The 19,254-nt window shown below is 44.7% G+C and overlaps 1 protein-coding gene across 2 annotated transcripts; it reads right to left on the reverse strand.

The window, feature by feature from the left end:
* Nucleotides 1-1,970: 1,970 nt before the first annotated feature.
* PIGH (phosphatidylinositol glycan anchor biosynthesis class H) lies at nucleotides 1,971-18,695 on the reverse strand. Of its 2 annotated transcripts, XM_034769357.1 has the most exons (5): nucleotides 18,483-18,695; nucleotides 9,209-9,418; nucleotides 7,221-7,304; nucleotides 2,798-2,912; nucleotides 1,971-2,257 (listed from the first exon to the last, which is right to left on the reverse strand). In XM_034769357.1, exons 1-4 carry the CDS (start codon nucleotides 18,657-18,659, stop codon nucleotides 2,835-2,837), a joined length of 549 nt encoding a protein of 182 aa, XP_034625248.1. In that variant the 5' UTR covers nucleotides 18,660-18,695; the 3' UTR covers nucleotides 1,971-2,257; nucleotides 2,798-2,834. The 2 variants fall into 2 exon arrangements, with proteins under 2 accessions (XP_034625248.1, XP_034625247.1); XM_034769356.1 differs by having other exon boundaries at nucleotides 1,971-2,912.
* Nucleotides 18,696-19,254: the final 559 nt, after the last annotated feature.

The raw sequence follows: 19,254 nt of genomic DNA on the forward strand, positions 1-19,254 counted from the left end.
TCAATTTCCTACACTGCAATCCTCCCCTGGGATATGAGAATCCAGCTGGCCTTCTGCCTCTTACATTATCACCAGCAACAAAGATTCTTCAGTCTGAATTGAGCTGTTACTTGTGTTAATGATGCACAAAGCCCTACTTGTTATATTAATGATTTGATTCACACACAGGAAGCAGAGAAGTTGAGTAAGAAGGGGGCCATTTTTACTGTCATTTTTCTGACCATAACTGCACTTTAAACTTGACAGCATGCCATGTTGATCCTTTAGGCATTAGATCTTGTGAGCATTCACCAATACTTGAGCATTTCAGGGAACACACCCACTTTGGTGAATGCCACCATATACCTCTTATTTATAGCTTACCTGACTTCAGAAAACTGTGTAGATAGCTTAACTATTTTTTTGATTCCTTGGTAGAGAATTTAATTTTTTATTTTCATCAACACTCTTGGCAATGACTGGACATTTTCTAAAGTGTAGAATGAGATACTGAATAACAGAAGCCTAACTGCTGTGCTGTATGTAAAAGGATAACTGTGAGATACTGTGAGATTTTTTTTTTTGTTCTTAATAAAATGCAGTTGTCAGTGACTCAAGCTGTGTTTGTTTCATTATATCATAATCAGCATTTCAGTAGCAGTTTGATGTCAAATTGTGACTTAATTGTGACTTTTAGGAGCCAAAACCAGCCTGGATGCAAGTAGGTATGTTAAAAAGATGGCCTTACTTCCCTTGGCTTCTGGGCATGTACTTGCTTCAACTTTCCCGACCCGCTGTTTCTCTCTGGTGAGCTTCCAGCTCTCAGTGCTTGGGGTCACTGAGATGACTTAGGCCTCCAGCTAAAGAACTCCACCCCTTCTGGCATTAAAAACCAATTTTCCAGCACTCTTCAGACTAGGTAGTTCTTCCTGTTCACTCAGAGGGCACCCTCACAGAGCCACATAGTATCTTCACCCTCACTGGGCTATAGGTCCTCTTCTACCACCTTCCTGGGCTCAACAGTTTATTTGCCCTGCTGGCACAAAATCATAGATGGGAGACTTCCTCCCACTTTCAATTAAAGTCCCAGCCCGGACCCCCTAATTGAGCATCAACTCTCTTCAAGATCCCTCTGCACTATTCTGCCCAGGTTACTTCCTTCTGGCAATGCCCCTCTTCACGGTCTTTATCCTGTCTCTAAATCTCTCTCAAGTCTTTTTCCAGTTCTGTTCTACCCGATGACCTGGCTGTTTCCTGAGGCCTACTACAAAGGAGAAACCACCCCACCTCATACCTTCATTCCCCTCTCTCACTGAACCACAGACTGCTTCTTACATAGTCCTGCTAGTCACGTGAGTCCCTAGTTACAGGACCCCAAACAGTCCCTCCTGGGAACTACACTTCCCATGGCTTCCCACTCTTAAAAGGCCAAACCTCAATTATGCCTGGGCTTACAGCACCCACTCTTAAAGGATGCAACTTCATTGAGTTCAGTGGAGTCCAACCAGCTTATGCCAGGGCAGGATTTAGGTCTTAAAGTCTGTACAGCTCCAGGTGTGACTTCAGTAATTAAGACATGAATTAAAGTATGGGTGAGAAACTGAAGCACAGGAAGGTTAAATGGCTTGACCAAGGCCACCCAGAAGTCAGTGGCAGAACCCAGAGCTCTGGCCTTATGTGCTAACAAACAATTAGTCACATGTAATAATACACTTCAGAAAGAAATGCCAATTTAACATTTTCAGAGGCACTGCTATCTTAGCAGCTGGAGCACTGCATACTGACACAACTAGCTCCATTTTTATGCAAATTATGTGTGAGCCACAAGCTTCTGATGAGCTGCTGACATGTCCTTTAGATGGACAAAGTTTGAGCTGCCCACGTTATATTATTATTATGAAAGCCCCACACCTCTAGGTGATATTAGTTAAAAGTTACAATAATCTTCAGGATATCAATGAGGTACAATACAAATTCACACCATGAAATACTCCCAAGGGCACAAGCCAATAAAAACTTTATTTACACACATTCGCATTACACAACATTATCAGTGGCAAGATTCCCCACACACTCAAGGAGTCCCAGACATTTATAGGTGGCCTTTGCCATCCAAACGAAGTAACCAGTAAACTGTCCAGAAAACAATTAAATGCTCACACAAGTTTGGCATTTTCCTGGGCAAGTTTCCTTTCTCTTCACTCTCCTCAGACCAGAGAACCAGAGCTGTCCTCTTCGCACATCTGCTTGGCTTTGGCCTATTTAGGGACGATACCTCCTTTTTCAAACAAAAGGTTTAAAGAATTTCACAACAAAAATGTATCACAAATATTCACTGTATAGGGCATTTGGTTTGTTTGTTCTTTGTGGGTTTATTGGCAATCTGGCCAAGATTGTATTGTATGCTTACCAGAATTTGTTTCAGGATTTATTAAAGGAGTATAAATTTGTTGCATGATCTTCCCATACCCAGTCCCTTCCTTCTGTTGGCAGGGTGGGCAGTGGGGAAGGAAATCCCATCTCTGAGGCTCCAGTCTTGGAAAAATTCTACTAATCTGAGTTGCGTTAATATTTTGGGCAGCCAAGTAAATATATTATTAACTTTTACATCATCATCTTGGCAGGGATAGATTTTGTGCATGGGCTGAAATTTTTTCCATAACAGTGGGTCACCAGCAAGGGCACTAGTAACAACTTCACTTGCTGCTGGATCACAGTCTACATGCATCATCTGGTGAAGGACAACTGCAAGACTGTTTTGGTTTGGGGTTCATTTACTATATATACAATCTATCCTAGTTTGCTGTGAGTTTTCTACCTTGATGAGCTTTTTAGTTTAAAGTTCTGGTGAAGTTTTAAGTCTTCCTCTGCTCCAGGATTTCTTGGCAACTTCGGTATACTTCTACCAGACAGTCTAGACGTGGCATGGAGCTCTAGAGGTCAAGAAAAAACAGTCAGGCTCTGGGCTGGTTGCTGAACAGTTAAGAGTTTTAATCTTCATCCACAGTAACATTCATCGGATGGAGGAAGGAGTGGGAAGAAGGCTTACACAAAGCAAGCTACCATTGGCATGTATACAGAGGGAACTCAAAAGCAAGGCATCTGCATAGATTATTGTCCGGAAGCGAGATGATGACTCTAGAGAGGGAACTCCTCTCTTATGCATACAACTCGAGGTGATCCATCAGGCTCCAAGGAAGGGCTAAAGCAGATTGGAGGGGAATGATTGTATGAGCATAGCCTGTGTTGTATCTGTCCTGTGGTTAGAGGACTTCAGTCCTCAAGGCTGTCAATTCAGTACCTTTAAAGAACAGGACATTCACTTTGTTCTTTAAGTTAATGCAATGTTATGGTTGAGGTTTTAAACACTCAGAGGTTAGAATATTCAAGTTGATGGGTCACACAGAAACTGTAACTTGTATCCTTTGTACATGTAGCATTCTGTTTTACTAAATCTGAGCTTTAATTTAATGCCTCAATATACACGTGCAACAGGACAGAATTACAATTATCACAGGAACCACAACTTTGAACTTCCCAATTTCACCAACAATATGTCAGTAACACTGTTCCATTTTAAAATTCCTTGACTTTTCAGTAATAATATAATAGCAACATTTTTTCAGAAGTTCTCAAAGTGCTTTGTAAACGAATTAAGCCTCACAATACTTTTTCAAAGTAAACGTATCTTTTTTATTGACGAATAAACTGATTTTATTCAGAGGACTTGTCCAAGTTTACACAATGGGCCAAACTGAACATTGGTATAAGGAGCGGTGATTGCTAAATTCAATGGCTTAATTTGGCCCAGTAAATCAGTGCCAGATGCAGAGAAAAGAAAAAAATGTGACTGCACATTCTAATACATACATGTGTTACAAGTGAAACAGATATATATCGTGAGAGGGTGGGGAACAAATGATGTGACATGAGACAGGGAGCAATCGTCCACTATCAGTACTTGGAGTATTTACAGAGAAACCAGAAAGACCTGGTTGACAGGAGATAGACATACCTCCATAATAAAGAAGGGCACTACTGCAATTGGCTCCCTCTTATACTAATCAAGTGTGGCTTTTAGGTTCCTGGCAAGTTACTAATGAACCTTTGCTAAGCCTCAGTGGTCCTTGGGCTTTAATTATAACTCAGTAAACAGGGGGATGTGGTGAGATCTCTACAGCTTCTTTTTATTGGCCTTGAACATATATCATACTGAACACTATGAAGCTAGTGTATATAGCATGTAATGCCAAAATGCATGCCACCAAGAGTATTATGTTACTGTTACTTTTTGACATTTTGTTAGTCTGTGCTTCCCAGCCTTGACCCCCTTATAATAAGCCATCAATACCATAGATGCAAAACATCCATGTGGTCCAAATATCACTTATGATGGGGAAACAGAATACTATTACTTACTGGCATTTATAAAGCACCTGTCATCCAAGGACCTCAAAGTACTTTATAAAGATGGTTAAGTGTTATTCTACATTCTGTAGATAGGTAAGACTGAAGCACACAGAGGGTGAGAGGATTTTTCACAAAGCAAATCAGTCTCTGACTGTGGAATAAAACCCGGGTGTCCCGATTCTCAGACCCATAACCTAATCATTACCCCCACACTACCTTACATATATTTTTCCTCCTCTATTTACCATGAGAAACAGCTTTCCTCACATTGACCCAATGTACCTGGATCCTGCCTCAGAGGATCTACCTTTAAGAAAGGGGAGTTCAGACTACACAGTCCTTAGCCTCTTCTACTACTGTCCACAAGAGGAAAGGAAGTGGACTGAAACCACCAATTCATTCCACATAATCACTAAATGGCTGTCAAAGGATAATGATTTTCTGTCACTACTGACCTGGATCAGATTAAAGCCAACAGAGAGGTGAAAGGTTCTGTATCCCATTCCTAACCTGAGTCATCTAGTCCCCAGGATTTTATGACTTTTGAGCTCCCAAAACAGCACTGCAGAATGAAGTCCACATAAAAGCTATCTTTGTAAATGCTGCCAATGGCAGCTTGAGAGAACAATAGGTCAGGTCAGTGCAGACGTGTTCCGTCAGATGGTAAATTGTATTAACTAAAACTGCCTTTTCTAAAGTTGGCATAGCATAGAGAAATAAAGACCCTGTATAGCAGAGGCAACAAGAGGTTACTGATCCTGTTAAAAGAACAGGAGTACTTGTGGTACCTTAGGCCTGGTCCACACTAACCCCCCACTGGGAACTAAGGTATGCTAATTCAGCTACGTTAATAATGTAGCTGAATTCGAAGTACCTTAGTTCGAACTTACCGCAGGTCCAGACGTGGCAGGCAGGCTCCCCCGTCGATGCCGCGTACTCCTCTCGCCGAGCTGGAGTACCGGCGTCGACGGCGAGCACTTCCGGGATCGATCCCAGAAGATCGATTGCTTACCGCCGGACCCGGAGGTAAGTGTAGACCTATTCTTAGAGACTAACAGATTTATTTAGTCTCTAAGGTGCCACAAGTACTCCTGTTCTTTTGCGGATACAGACTAATAGGGCTGCTACTCTGAAACCTGTTAAAGTATCTGTGAATGCACCCTCAAGTGAGCATGTTAGATTGTCTTAAGTGAGAATTACTGAGGGGTACTGAATTTCAGACTAAAGCAGCCTCTTTCCTAGCTCCTTGGCAGTGAGTGGTTAAAGGAGAATCAAATACAAGTATCAGGGTATACCCTTGAAAGTAGCATTGTTCAGAGTTGCGTGGGTGAGAGAAACCACACCCAAATGCAAGCCTATCCCTTTGTCATTGACAATGAATAGAGGCAACTAAGATCACAGTCCCATGCCAGGATTCTCGGTGGAGCTGTATGGAATTCACTCATTGCAAGTGACAGGGGTTCCAGCAAATCCTTTTTCTGGCGTTGGATCTGCTGAAGAAGCTTAATCCATTAACACTGGTAAGTATCTTTGAGATCTTTGCACATGTTGCTGATGGTAGGCATCTGAATAGCATTGGCCTGCTAAACCCAGGATTGTGAGTTCAATCCTTGAGGGGGCCATTTAGGGATCTGGGGCAAAAATCTGTCTGGGGATTGGTCCTGCTTTAAGCAGGGAGTTGGACTAGATGACCTCCTGAGGTCCCTTCCAACCCTGATATTCTATGAAATTGTGTTCAGTAGTGATTCAGAAACCATGGCTAAAACCTGACACTCAGCAGTAGGTAATTTTCACAGGTAGAGAAGGCTGTAGAGTCATTACATTATACAAAGTATACAAAAATTTGTTATTACTATATTTGTACTTCAGTGGCGCCTAAGAACATGAAAGGAAAACCCATTGTGTTAGGCATTGTACAGACACACAGTAAAAAGAAATTCCCAACCCCAAAGAGCTCATAACCTATGTTACGACAAGTCACAACAAGTGGATCATACAAATAAATGGGCAGAGAAGAGAGGAAAGACAAGGTAATGTTAAGCAGAGGTCTCAGCTCACCACTTCTGTTTCAATACCTTTGATTGTCATTGGTTAAAAAAGGGAGAGACAATCCACTTACTTCAGAGTACCTCCTTATCAGAACCTTTGACTTGGGTAGCTGAGACTCTACTGAGGGCTTGGCTACACTGGCGCTTTACAGCGCTGCAACTTTCTCGCTCAGGGGTGTGAAAAAACTGAGCACAGCAAGTTACAGCACTGTAAAGCGCCAGCGTAAACAGTGCCCCAGCACTGGGAACTGTGCTCCCAGCGCTGTAAGCTAATCCCTTCGTGGAGGTGGAGTACTTGCAGCGCGACCACACTCACACTTCAAAGCGCTGCCGCGGGAGCGCTCCCGTGGCAGCGCTTTGATGTTTTGAGTGTAGCCACGGCCTCAGACACCAAGGGGTCCCTTTGGTGGCAGCACTGTATAGCCTGAGGATGAGACTACACACACATAAGATAAGCAGAGCTTTATGAAACTCAGCAGTCTTGGTTCCTAGGCTGACCTAGCTTTTTCTTGGGTTAAGATTTGCACATCTTCCTATTCCTACTCTGAATCCAGAACGGACTACACGAGAGCCAAAAGTGTTTTCCCAACACTAATTTCTACCGCTCCTGTGGCACCTGCTGTAAAGTGCTGTAGGAATCAAGCTTGCAGACTCCGAGGCACATCTCAGAGAGAGCAGCTGCAATGGGCTGAGTGAGGGATTATGGAATGAAAAGTGCTGAGAACCCTAGTAATACCAACAAACTACAAATCTGGATCTCTCCACAATCCATTTAATTCTCACCTGAAACAGTGGCACCACCTCAGACACCCCATGAGGTTCCCGAGGATCTTGGAGAAGGATGCACAGGTAATAGATAACTTTTTGCTAAAAAACAAAAGCAAAAACCAATAAAGCATGAGAATGTTATAAGGGTACCTTAAATTATCAGTGAGAGGGGATCTGTTCCTAACCAAAGTGGCCTGAGGGAAGGGGTAAGGCATATTGAGATGACTCAGTACCAACAACTGATTTAAATGAGGAACAATTTTTGCTTTAAAATGATGTGGTCTCCTCTCATCTCCAAACTGTGTTTTACCTTAGAAATCTCAGGAATGCCCTGTTTTTCTGGGTTTTGCTGGAGGATCTTTTAAGGCTCTTATAGCATAGATATTGTGATCTCTTTCCCTTTAACTGAAAGGGTGATGGTGCTGGATTTTTAACAAAGACATCATTTTTCCAAAATGTTCATTAGTCACTGTAGTTCAATAGGTATTAACAAAAAGCAAACACAAAAAGTGTTTTAAACAGTCTGACTAAAAATTCCTTCCGCTCTTACCCTTTTGACTCATTATATCATTTTACTGATTCTCCAGTTATCATAGGATTTGTCTTTCCTATAAAATTATACCATGATTGAACAGGATTGTGAAGAATCAAGAAAGGATTTGTCCTGGTCTGCACTGACTACAAAGATGCTGCCAGTGACATCCTGTTAGTAGACTCACTTTTTCACGACTGTGTTCAAACATGGTAACATTTTGTTGTTTAATGCAGCACACAGAGTCTTCCAGACTAATCAGACGTAAATATACTTAAAGCAACAAAGAACAAAAATTTTAAAAGACTTTCAAGCCTTCTTTATCCATCAAAATGAAGGAAAAAAAAACATGTCCAAGCTCAGTTTTTTCTTTTGCAGGCCACGTTTAAGATCTGCACTGCAGTGCTATGAACTCCAAGAGGTTTTCCTGTTCTTTCCTTTCAAGAAGCCAGGTATCTCCTTTCTATACCAATCAACTACAAAAGTGTTCTCTTAAATACTTTTCAGAGGAAAATGGAGTTCCTGCAGCCATTCCAACTACAGCTGAGATCTCTTCATATCTTACAAGCCAAGCACAACTGGACATGGTCTACATTGGAAGGGAACAAACCCAGGAAAAAAAGCAAACAAAACAAACACACACACAAATATTTCATCCCAAAACACTACACAGCCCAAGCACCTCAGTGTCTAAGGCCCTGTTTACATTACAATACGTTGAAACTGCAACTCCCTCCCTCCACTGTCACCCAATACATATGCAATTTTAGCCACATTTAATATTACACTTTTAATCTGAAATTAACTCCAATAAATTGAGAGGATAGGGGCTGCTTTCCCATAAGATCTTAAACAAAATCAGAAAACCAGAAACATAATGAGATTTATTGTGGTCTGTCTTCTGATTTATAAGCCATTTGGTGTGTCTGACATCGGGCCCAACACTCACAAAAATAGCACAGGAGGGAATGATTACAACTGACCCAAATTCACTCTGAAGAAAATCCACTACCATCAACTTCATTACATCAGGGATGAACCTGGCCTTTTGCTTTAAATGTCCTCTTTCCAGCTTTACAGCGCTGCAACTTTCTCACTCAGGGGTGTGAAAAAACACCCCCCTGAGCGCAGCAAGTTACAGCGCTGTAAAGCGCCAGTGTAAACTAATCCCTGTGTGGAGGTGGAGTACGTGCAGCGACCACACTCGCAGCGCTTTGGAGTTTCGAGTGTAGCCATGCCCTCAGAGAGGAAAAAGATGGTGCAATGGGGAGAGAAATAAGGAATAAAGAACATAATGTTGGTGAAACTAAGGACACCACACTAGTCCAAGAACATCAAGCCTTGACAACAAAATCTGGCCATTCCATTGCCCAGTTAAAACAACTATCCCTAGCCACAAGCACGTGGGAAAACATATCAGATGCAGTATTGATTATGCTGTACAAGAAGAAAGGCTGTATGAGATGATTACCATATAGATGGCCTCATTGATGACTACGTCCTTCACCTGGCTCATTTCAATGAAGGTTGTATTCTCTTTGCCTGAAGCATAGGATGAGGTCATCTGGATGCCAAGTGAGCCAATGACTAACAGGGACTCCTGGTCAATTTTCACAAAGTGCAGGTACACGATCAAGCCAATCAGAGTGATAAATATAGCAGCTGAGAGCACCATGCTGTTCTGTAAAGAAAACCAAGCAGACATTTAGGCTCCAATCCTGCAATTAACTGCATGTGAGTATCGGCATAGGGCTATGTACAATAAATTGTACGTTCATCCATGAAAGTTTGACAAATGCCATCTTGCTTGACACACTGTGGACTAACCTCTAGATCAGGAAGCATGGGTCTCTACACCTTGAACTTAATTAAGTGCCAAGCTCTGTGGTTGAGCGCTGTAACAGACCGATATCCTCAGTGGATCAGGCCTGGAGGGGGACCTATAGCTGACCAGTGGGTTCTACTAACTCTGCCCCAAAACACCAAGTTACATCATACAAGACAGCCTGTCATATAAATGCAGATTATGATGCAGTTGCACTTACAAAGGTAGACAGGTATTACCCCTTTTTTATAGATGGTGAATCAGAGGCCCAGAGTGATTAGAGAGTTAGGGTAGTCTTGTTCTTCAAGCACCCCATTGGGAATCAGAAGATCTAAGTTCACATTCTAGTTCTGCCACCAATTTAACATGTGACTTTGATTAATCTTAATTTCTCTGCCTTAGTACCCTGATCTGTACAATGGTAGTAATACTCATCCCTTTCTTCAATACTTTGTCTTGCATATTTAGACTGTAAGCTTTCTGGAAACGGAACTGTGTTTTGCTAGGTGTTTGTATGGTGCCCTGATCTTGGAACCTTTTGGTATTACTACAAGATAAATAATAAGTGCTAAATCACTGATTAGACTAAACTCAAGCAGCAAGTCATTTGAAGAGCTGGGAATAGAATCCGGGTGTCCTGACTCACGATCTAGTGCCCTATCCCCGGGACCAATTTTAGAGAGAACATTGCTGGGCACAGGAAATATTAATTCTATCACTAACGGACCAAAACTCTGTTGTTCTAACTCATTCCATGCCACTTCCCAAACTGAATAATCCTTAGTGGCTGTCTTGAAGGAGGAATGATGCTGGATTGCTCACTAGCACTGTTACAGGAGAAAGGGGTCTTGCGCTGCACTAAGAGGGAGGTGAGATTGAGGCTCAGCTTCTTAGGGTAATGGAAGAATTTCAACCAATGGTGTACAGCTTGGATCAGTGTTCTTCACAGCTTGTATAATCAAGTAGGAAGGCACTGGGGGCAATTGCTGACTGAGATGAATGCCTTCTTATAGGAATTTAGGATACAATTCCCCCCCACTAACAAGTGGCAGTTTATTGAGCAAGGATTTAACGATCTTCTGACATTGACAACCTTGCCAATTACCTCCCTGGTCTCTTATCTTTGCTTTCTGGGAAAGGTCACTGAGAAGGTCATAGTGTGGCAATGCTAGTGTTAACTGTAGTCCTCGGACTTTCTTGATCCTTTTCAGTCCATCTTTTGGCCTCAGTATACACTATAGAGATTGCACTGGTCTCATTGGTTGTTCACAATCTCCTAGTAATGCTAAAGGTCAGATATTTATGCCCATTCTTTTAGATCTGTCAACAGTCTTTAAAATCTTTGCCCACAAGGTCTTGTTGACACATGACCATGAGTATGTAGATGGTATTGCTAGTGGCGTGCCCTTCTTTCCTGTCAGAAAAATTTGAGAGAATTATTCTCAGTGATCACTTGTCTGCCCCCAAGAAATATCTCCTGTGGGTTTCCAGACACTCATCTCTCCTGTTCTGTGTATATGATCCGGCACCCATGAATATGCTAGACACCACTCCATGTACAAAAAAGATGTGATCCCTGCCCTGACCTGCCCTGAAGGAGCTTACAAACTAACTGAGGCGTCTGGAAAGATAATGAGATCAGAATGTGGCTGTCATGCAACTCTGACTCATTTTCATCAAATGAAGATGACAGAGCATCTTTGCTTTCCCAGAGCCTGACTGAGCCCAAGACTTGGGCTGTGAACTGGCAGAAGTTCAGCTCAAACAGAATTGCAGTAATGCTCTATATGGGGCTACCCCTAAATATCACTTAACAGCAACATCAGTCAGTTTTCCTGAATAGTGATATATTACATCCATTTGCTAGGAACTGGCTTTCTATTCACTTTGCCCTGTATTATCAGGGTCTCAGCTACCTGGTGCATCATCTCGCTCTCCATAAGCCGTCATAGCAGCTGAAGTCAGGTGGAGTGAGTGTTCATGCTCACTAGCACCTAGATTTCTACATCTGGGGCCTAGATGTACTCAGACCAAAGCCCTTAATCAGCTCCCCCAGTATATTCAGCAGAACCCAAGTATGTTGCCTTTTAGGACACGTTTTTCACAGGATCATAGAGTTTAAGGCCAGAAGAGACTATTAGATCATATAGTCTGACCTCCTGTATATCACAGACCATAGAGTTTCACCCACTTACCCCTATACTAGGGCTGTCAAGCAATTAAAAAAATTAATCGCGATTAATCGCACTGTAAAACAATAATAGAATACCATTTATTTAAATATTTGTTGATGTTTTCTACATTTTCAAATATATTTATTTCAATTACAACACAAAATACAAAGTGTACCGTGCTCACTTTAGATTTATTTTTGATTACAAGTGTTTGCACTGTAAAAAAAAATATATATATATTTTTCAATTCACCTAATACAAGTACTATAATGCAAATCTCTTTATCATGAAAGTTGAACTTACAAATGTAGAATTATGTACAAAAATACCGCATTCAAAAATAAAACAATGTACAATTGTAGAGCTTGCAAGTACACTCAGTCCTACTTCTTGTTCAGCCAATCGCTCAGACAAACAAGTCTGTTTACATTTGCAGGAGATAATGCTGCCCTCTTCTGGTTTACGACGTCACCTGAAAGTGAGAACGGGTGTTCTCATGGCACAGTTGTAGCCAAGGTTGCAAGATATTTACATGATTACAGATGTGCATGCTTCAACCACTATTCCAGGGGACATGTGTCCATGTTGATGATGGGTTCTGCTTGAAAACCATCCAAAGCAGTGCGGATCGACTCATGTTCATTTTCATAATTTGAGTCAGATGCCACCAGCAGAAGGTTGATTTTCTTTTTTGGTGGTTTGGGTTCTATGGTTTCCACATCAGAGTTATGCTCTTTTAAGACTTCTGAAAGCATGCGCCACATCTCATCCATCTCAGATTTTGGAAGGCACTTCAGATTCTTAAATCTTGGGTTGAGTCCTGTAGTTATCTTTAGAAATTTCACATTGGTCCCTTCTTTGCATTTTGTCAAATCTGCTGTGAAAGTGTTCTTAAAATGAACACCACGTTCTCAGTCATCACCCGAGACTGCTATAACATGAAATATATGGCAGAATGTGGGTAAAACAGAGCAGGGAACATACAATTCTCCCACAAGGAGTTCAGTCACAAATTTAGTTAACGCATTATTTTTTTAACGAGCATCAGCATGTCCTATGGAATGGTGACTGAAGCATGAAGGGGCATACAAATGTTTAGCATATCTGCACGTAAATACCTTGCAATGCTGGCTACAAAAGTGCCATGCAAATGCCTGTTCTCACTTTGTGGTGACATTGTAAATAAGAAGAGGGCAGCATTATCTCCTGTAAATGTAAACAAAGTTGTATGTTTGAGCGATTGGCTGAACAAGAAGTAGGACTGAGTGGACTTGTAGCCTCTGAAGTTTTACATTGTTTTGTTTTTGAGTGCAGTTATGTAACAAAAAAAAATCTACATTTGTAAGTTGCACTTTCAGGACAAAGAGATTGTACTACAGTACTTGTATGAGGTGAATTGAAAAATACTATTTCTTCTATCATTTTTACAGTGCAAATATTTGTATTCAAGATATACACTTTGATTTCAATTCCAACACAGAATACAAGATATACATGAAAATGTAGAAAAACATCCAAAATATTTAATAAATTTCAATTGGTAGTCTCTTGTTTAACAGTGTGATTAAAACCGTGATTAATCCTGATTAATTTTTTAATCACAATTAATTTTGTCAAGTTAATTAAATGAGTTAACCCCAATTAATTGACAGCCCTACCCTATACTGAATCTAACAACTTCAGTTTCACTGAAGCATAGCTTTCAGAAAGGCATCCAGAAAGTTTTGATTTGAAGACACCAAGATATAGAGAATCCGCCTCTTCCCTGCTCATTTCTTCCAACTCACCGTCAATGTTAAATTTGTGCTTTATTTCTAACTTGAATTTGTCTGGCTTTAACTTTCAGCCACTGGTTCCTGTTATGCCTTTCTCGGCTAAGGGTATGTCTACACTACGGGATTAATCCGAATTTATATAATTCGAATTTGGAAAACAGATTGTATAAAGTCAAATGTATGCAACCACACTAAGCACATTAATTCGGCGGTGTGTGTCCATGTACCGGGGCTAGCATCGATTTCCGGAGCATTGCACTGTAGGTAGCTATCCCATAGCTATCCCATAGTTCCCGCAGTCTCCTCCGTCCATTGGAATTCTGGGTTGAGATCCCAATGCCTGATGGGGCCAAAAACATTGTTGCGGGTGGTTCTGGGTATATCCTCCCCCCTCTCCAGGAAGCAACGGCAGACAACAGTTTCGCGCCTTTTTCCTGGGTGAACAGTGCAGACGCCATACCACGGCAAGCATGGAGCCCGCTCAGCTCAAGACAGCAGTCATGAACATTGTAAATACCTCGCGCCTTATCATGCAGTTTATGCTGAACAAGAACCTGGAAAACCAGGTGGCGAGGAGCAGGCTACGGCAGCGCGGCGGTGAGAGTGATGAGGATATGGACGTGGAATTCTATCGAACCAGGGGACCCGGTGCTTTGGAGATCATGCTGTTAATGGGGCAGGTTATAGCCGTGGAACGCTGATTCTGGGCCCGGGAAACAAGCACAGACTGGTGGGACCGCATAGTGTTGCAGGTGTGGGACGATTCCCAGTGGCTGCGAAACTTTCGCATGCGTAAGGGCACTTTCTTGGAACTTTGTGACTTGCTTTCCCCTGCCCTGAAGCGCCAGAATACCAAAATGAGAGAAGCTCTCACAGTTGAGAAGCGAGTGGCAATAGCCCTGTGGAAGCTTGCAACGCCAGACAGCTACCGGTCAGTCGGGAATCAATTTGGAGTGGGCAAATCTACTGTGGGGGCTGCTGTGATGCAAGTAGCCAAAGCAATCACTGAGGTGCTGCTACAAAAGCTAGTGACTCTGGGAGATGTGCAGGTCATAGTGGATGGCTTTGCTGCAATGGGATTCCCTAACTGTGGTGGGGTGATAGATGGAACCCACATCCCTATCTTGGCACCAGAGCACCAGGGTACCCAGTACATAAACTGCAAGGGGTACTTTTCAATGGTGCTGCAAGCACTTGTGGATCACAAGGGACGTTTCACCAACATCAACGTGGGCTGGCCGGGAAGGGTTCATGATGCTCCCGTCTTCAGGAACACTACTCTGTTTAAAGGGCTGCAGCAAGGGACTTACTTCCCGGACCAGAAAATAACCGTTGGGAATGTTGAAATGCCAATAAAAAGAAGAACAGGAGTACTTGTGGCACCTTAGAGACTAACAAATTTATTAGAGCATAAGCTTTCGTGGACTACCGAAGAAGTGGGCTGTAGTCCACGAAAGCTTATGCTCTAATAAATTTGTTAGTCTCTAAGGTGCCACAAGTACTCCTGTTCTTCTTTTTGCGGATACAGACTAACACGGCTGTTACTCTGAGAAATGCCAATAGTTATTCTTGGGGACCCAGCCTACCCCTTAATGCCATGGCTCATGAAGCCATACACAGGCAGCCTGGACAGGAGTCAGGAGCTGTTTAACTACAGGCTGAGCAAGTGCAGAATGGTGGTAGAATGTGCATTTGGCCATTTAAAAGGTCGCTGGCGATCGCTACTGACTCGCTCTGATCTCAGCCAAAGAAATCTCCCCATTGTTATTTCTGCTTGCTGTGTGCTCCACAATCTCTGTGAAAGTAAGGGGGAGACCTTTATGGCAGGGTGGGAGGCTGAGGCAAATCGCCTGGCTGCTGATTACGCGCAGCCAGACACCAGGGCGATTAGAAGAGCACACCAGGAAGCGCTGTGCATCAGAGAAGCTTTGAAAACCAGTTTCATGACTGGCCAGGCTACAGTGTGAAATTTATGTTTGTTTCTCCTTCATGAAAACCCGCCCCCTTTATTGACTCATTCATTCTCTGTAAGGAACCCACCCTCCCCGTTCCCTCAGCTTTCTTTCAAAGGAAATAAAGTCACTATCGTTCAAAAATCATGTATTCTTTATTAAGTGATTATAAACATAGGGAGAGAACCAACAAGGTAATCTGGGTGAGGTTTGGGAGGAGGATAGGAGGGAAGTAAAAGGCCACTGAACAAATTCAATATAATGACAGCCTTTTGGTTGGGCTGTCCACTGGGGTGGAGTGGGAGGGTGCACGGAGCCTCCCCCCCCCCCCGCGTTCTTACACGTCTGGGTGAGGAGGATATGGAACATGGTGAGGGATGAGGGAGGTTATACAGCGGCTGCAGCGGCACTCTGTCATCCTGCTGCCGTTCCTGAAGCTCCACCAGACGCCGGAGCATGTCCGTTTGCTCACGCAGCAGCCGCAGCGTTGCAGCCTGCCACCTCTCATCTCGAGCGTCCCTCATGACCTCACGTTCACTGGCATCTTTCCTAAATTTAGATACAGTGTCCTTCCACTCATTCAAATGAGCTCTTTCATTGCGGGTGCATTCCATTATTTCCGCGAACATCTCATCTCGCGTCCTCTTTTTCCGACGCCTTATCTGAGATAGCCTTCGGGACGGAGGAGGGAGGCTTGAAAAATTTGCAGCTGCTGGAGGGAGGGTTGAAAAAAAGGAGAGAAGTTTTTAAAATGATACATTTTACAGAACAATGCTTATACTCTTTCATGGTGAAAAACACTATTCACATCACATAGCACATGTGATTTCAGTACAAGGTCGCATTTTCCATCTTAATATTGAGTGCCTGTGGCTTTGGTGTTAGAGATCACAGACGCAGGTCCGGGCAACAGAATTCAGCTTGCATGCAACCATGGTAAGCCATTGTCTTTCGGCTTCTGCGCCCTCCTTTCCCACATTCAAAGCAAAGCCCGTTGACTGCTGCGGTTTTCCTGTTAACCTTAAGCAGCAGAAAACAAACTAACCCGCCCCCCCCAATCCAATTCTCTGGGATGATCGCTTTATCCCTCCCCCCACCGTGTGGCTGGTAACAGGGAAGATCCCTGCTAGCCAAACGCGAAAATCTCAGGGCCAATTCCCCCCCCACTGCGCTTGGCTAACTGCAGGGAAGGATTTCTTTTCAGCCACAGGCAAACAGCCCAGTAGGAACGGCCACCTCTGTCCCCTTAATTAAGTTCCCGTATTTCAACCAGGTTACCATGAGCGATATCACGCTCCTGAGGATTACACAGCAAAATAAAGAACGGATGTTGCTTGAATGCCAGCAAACACCGGGACCATGTGCTGCCAGGCTTTGTCAGGCAATGATACCAGATTACTTGCTGCAAGCATGGCGCGGTCAAGTGTCCTACCATGGAGGACGGAATAAGGCTGCACTGCCCAGAAACCTTGTGGCAAGGCTTTTGGAGTACCTCCAGGAGAGCTTCATGGAGATGTCCCTGGAGGATTTCCGCTCCATCCCCAGACACGTTAACAGACTTTTCCAGTAGCTGTACTGGCTGCAAATGCATCCCAAGTCCTCAGGGCAAAGTAATCATTAAAAATCCTTGCTTTTAAAACAAGTTTTATATTTTAAAAGGTAAACTCACCTGAGGTCCCTTCCATGGGGTCGTGGTCTTGGATACTGGCTTGGGAGGGTTGGGAGGGTACTTCAGTCAGGCTGAGAAAAAGATCCTGGCTGTTGGGAGAACGGAGTGCTGGGTGCTCTCTGCAAGCTCGTCCTCCTCCTCCTCTTCCCCATCCGCAGAATCCTCAGGTATAGCTGATGAGACTATCCCCGACCCGGAATCCATGGTCACAGGTGTGGTAGTGGTGGCGGCCCCCCCTAGAATTGCATGCAGCTCAGCATAGAAGCGGCGTGTCCGCGGCTCTGACCCGGAGCGACCATTTGCCTCCTTTGTTTTTTGATAGGCTTGTCTGAGCTCCTTGACTTTCACGCGGCACTGATCTGAGTCCCTATTGTGGCTTCTCTCCATCATGCCCTTGGAAATTTTTTCAAAAGTTTTGGCATTTCGTCTTTTCGAACGAAATTCTGCTAGCACTGAATCCTCTCCCCATATAGCGATCAGATCCAGTACCTCCCGTACAGTCCATGCTGGTGCTCTTTTTCGATTATCGGCCTGCATAGTTACCTGTGCTGATGAGCTGAGCTATCTGTGGTCACCTGTGCTCTCCACGCTGGGCAAACAGGAAATGAAATTCAAATTTTCCTGGGGCTTTTCCTGTCTACCTGGCCAGTGCATGCGAGTTCAGATTGCTGTCCAGAGCGGTCACAATGGTGCACTCTGGGACAGCTCCCGGAGGCCAATACCATCGAACTGCGGCCACACTAATCCTAATTCGAATTGACAAAATCGATTTTGGCGCTACTCCGCTCGTCGGGGTGGAGTACAGAAATCGATTTTAAGAGCCCTTTATTTCGAAATAAATGGCTCCATTGTGTGGACGGGTGCAAGGTTAATTTGATTTAACGCTGCTAAATCCGAATTAAAGTCATAGTGTAGACCAGGCCTAAATGAACATGGCATTTGCGCCGGTTTAAGGTGCTGGCTGCTGCCTGGTGTCTGTGTGCGAGAGTGGTGGGGACAGAGGGATTCCCTGGGTAGCCGAGCTGGGACAAAAGAAAGGTCCCTTCTTTTAAATAATGCCACAAACTGTTTTCCAGATTTCCGTGCCCGCCTGGAGCTGCAGCACTGGGAGCCTTTGATAAGTGAGCAGTGGGACATGTGCATGGGGGACCCCGATGGGGCGAAGGGGACGCGGGCCGACACTAGGGCTCCCCTGACGGTCACGGCGGATTTCGGAGGGGACTGGGAGCACGTGGCGGAGCAGGACCCGGGCGACCGCACGACGGACAAGGCAAAGGAGGCTTTGGGGGGCCCCGCCGGGGCCGAACCCAGGGGGCGCGGTCGGGGCGGGCCCGGGGAGCCGCTCGGTACCTGGCTGAGCACGAAGAGCCCGTAAGCCGCCAGCCAGACGGAGCAGGTAGCGGCGCTCAGCGAGCGCAGCTGCAGCCGGGGGCAGCGCACCGAGAACTCCCGGCAGGAGGCGCTGTACTGGCGGCGCTGCAGCGCGATGCGGCCCCCGGACACTGCCCGGTACACCCCCTCCTCCATCTTGCCCCGCCGGCCCCACTGAGCAGGCCTCCCGCCGCGCAGAGCGGCCCCCACTGCCCGCCGCTCTAGCCACCGCTTGCCGTCAGCTCCATGGTACAGAGCGCTCACTTCCGCCGCTGCCCGGCCGCGCCCCCGGCGTTGCCCTTTGACCTGACTCGGTCTCCTGACTCCCTTGAGCCGCCCGCCCTCTGCAGCCTCCGTGAGAGCTGCTGCACGTAGCAGCCCCTGCCTTTGGGATGCGCAGGCCCCTCCCTGCCCTGCTGGAGCGGGGGAGCGTTGTGATCCCTGTTTGAGGGATGGGGAAACTGAGGCCAGGGGTCGCACAGCTGAAGAAGCAGCCCCTGAGTGACAGACTGTTGCCCTCTGCCCCATCAGCTCGTACAGCGGGAGACTTAAGTCTCCAAGTGCCCTTATCTGTACCCGCAAGTGATCGCAGCACAGCACTGCTGGCCCAATTCACAGACACCAAGTCAGAGGTGTGGTTGTGGCTCCTTACGAAGAGCCATAGTTTGTGAAAGGTAAAGGCCCAGGTTGTCTATGACTGCTGATTGTAGGGGCCTCCCATCTTGGGTGCTAGATTTGAGCTCCATGGAAC

The sequence above is a fragment of the Trachemys scripta genome, chromosome 4 (genome assembly GCF_013100865.1).
Source record: "Trachemys scripta elegans isolate TJP31775 chromosome 4, CAS_Tse_1.0, whole genome shotgun sequence".
Lineage (NCBI taxonomy): Eukaryota > Metazoa > Chordata > Testudines > Emydidae > Trachemys > Trachemys scripta.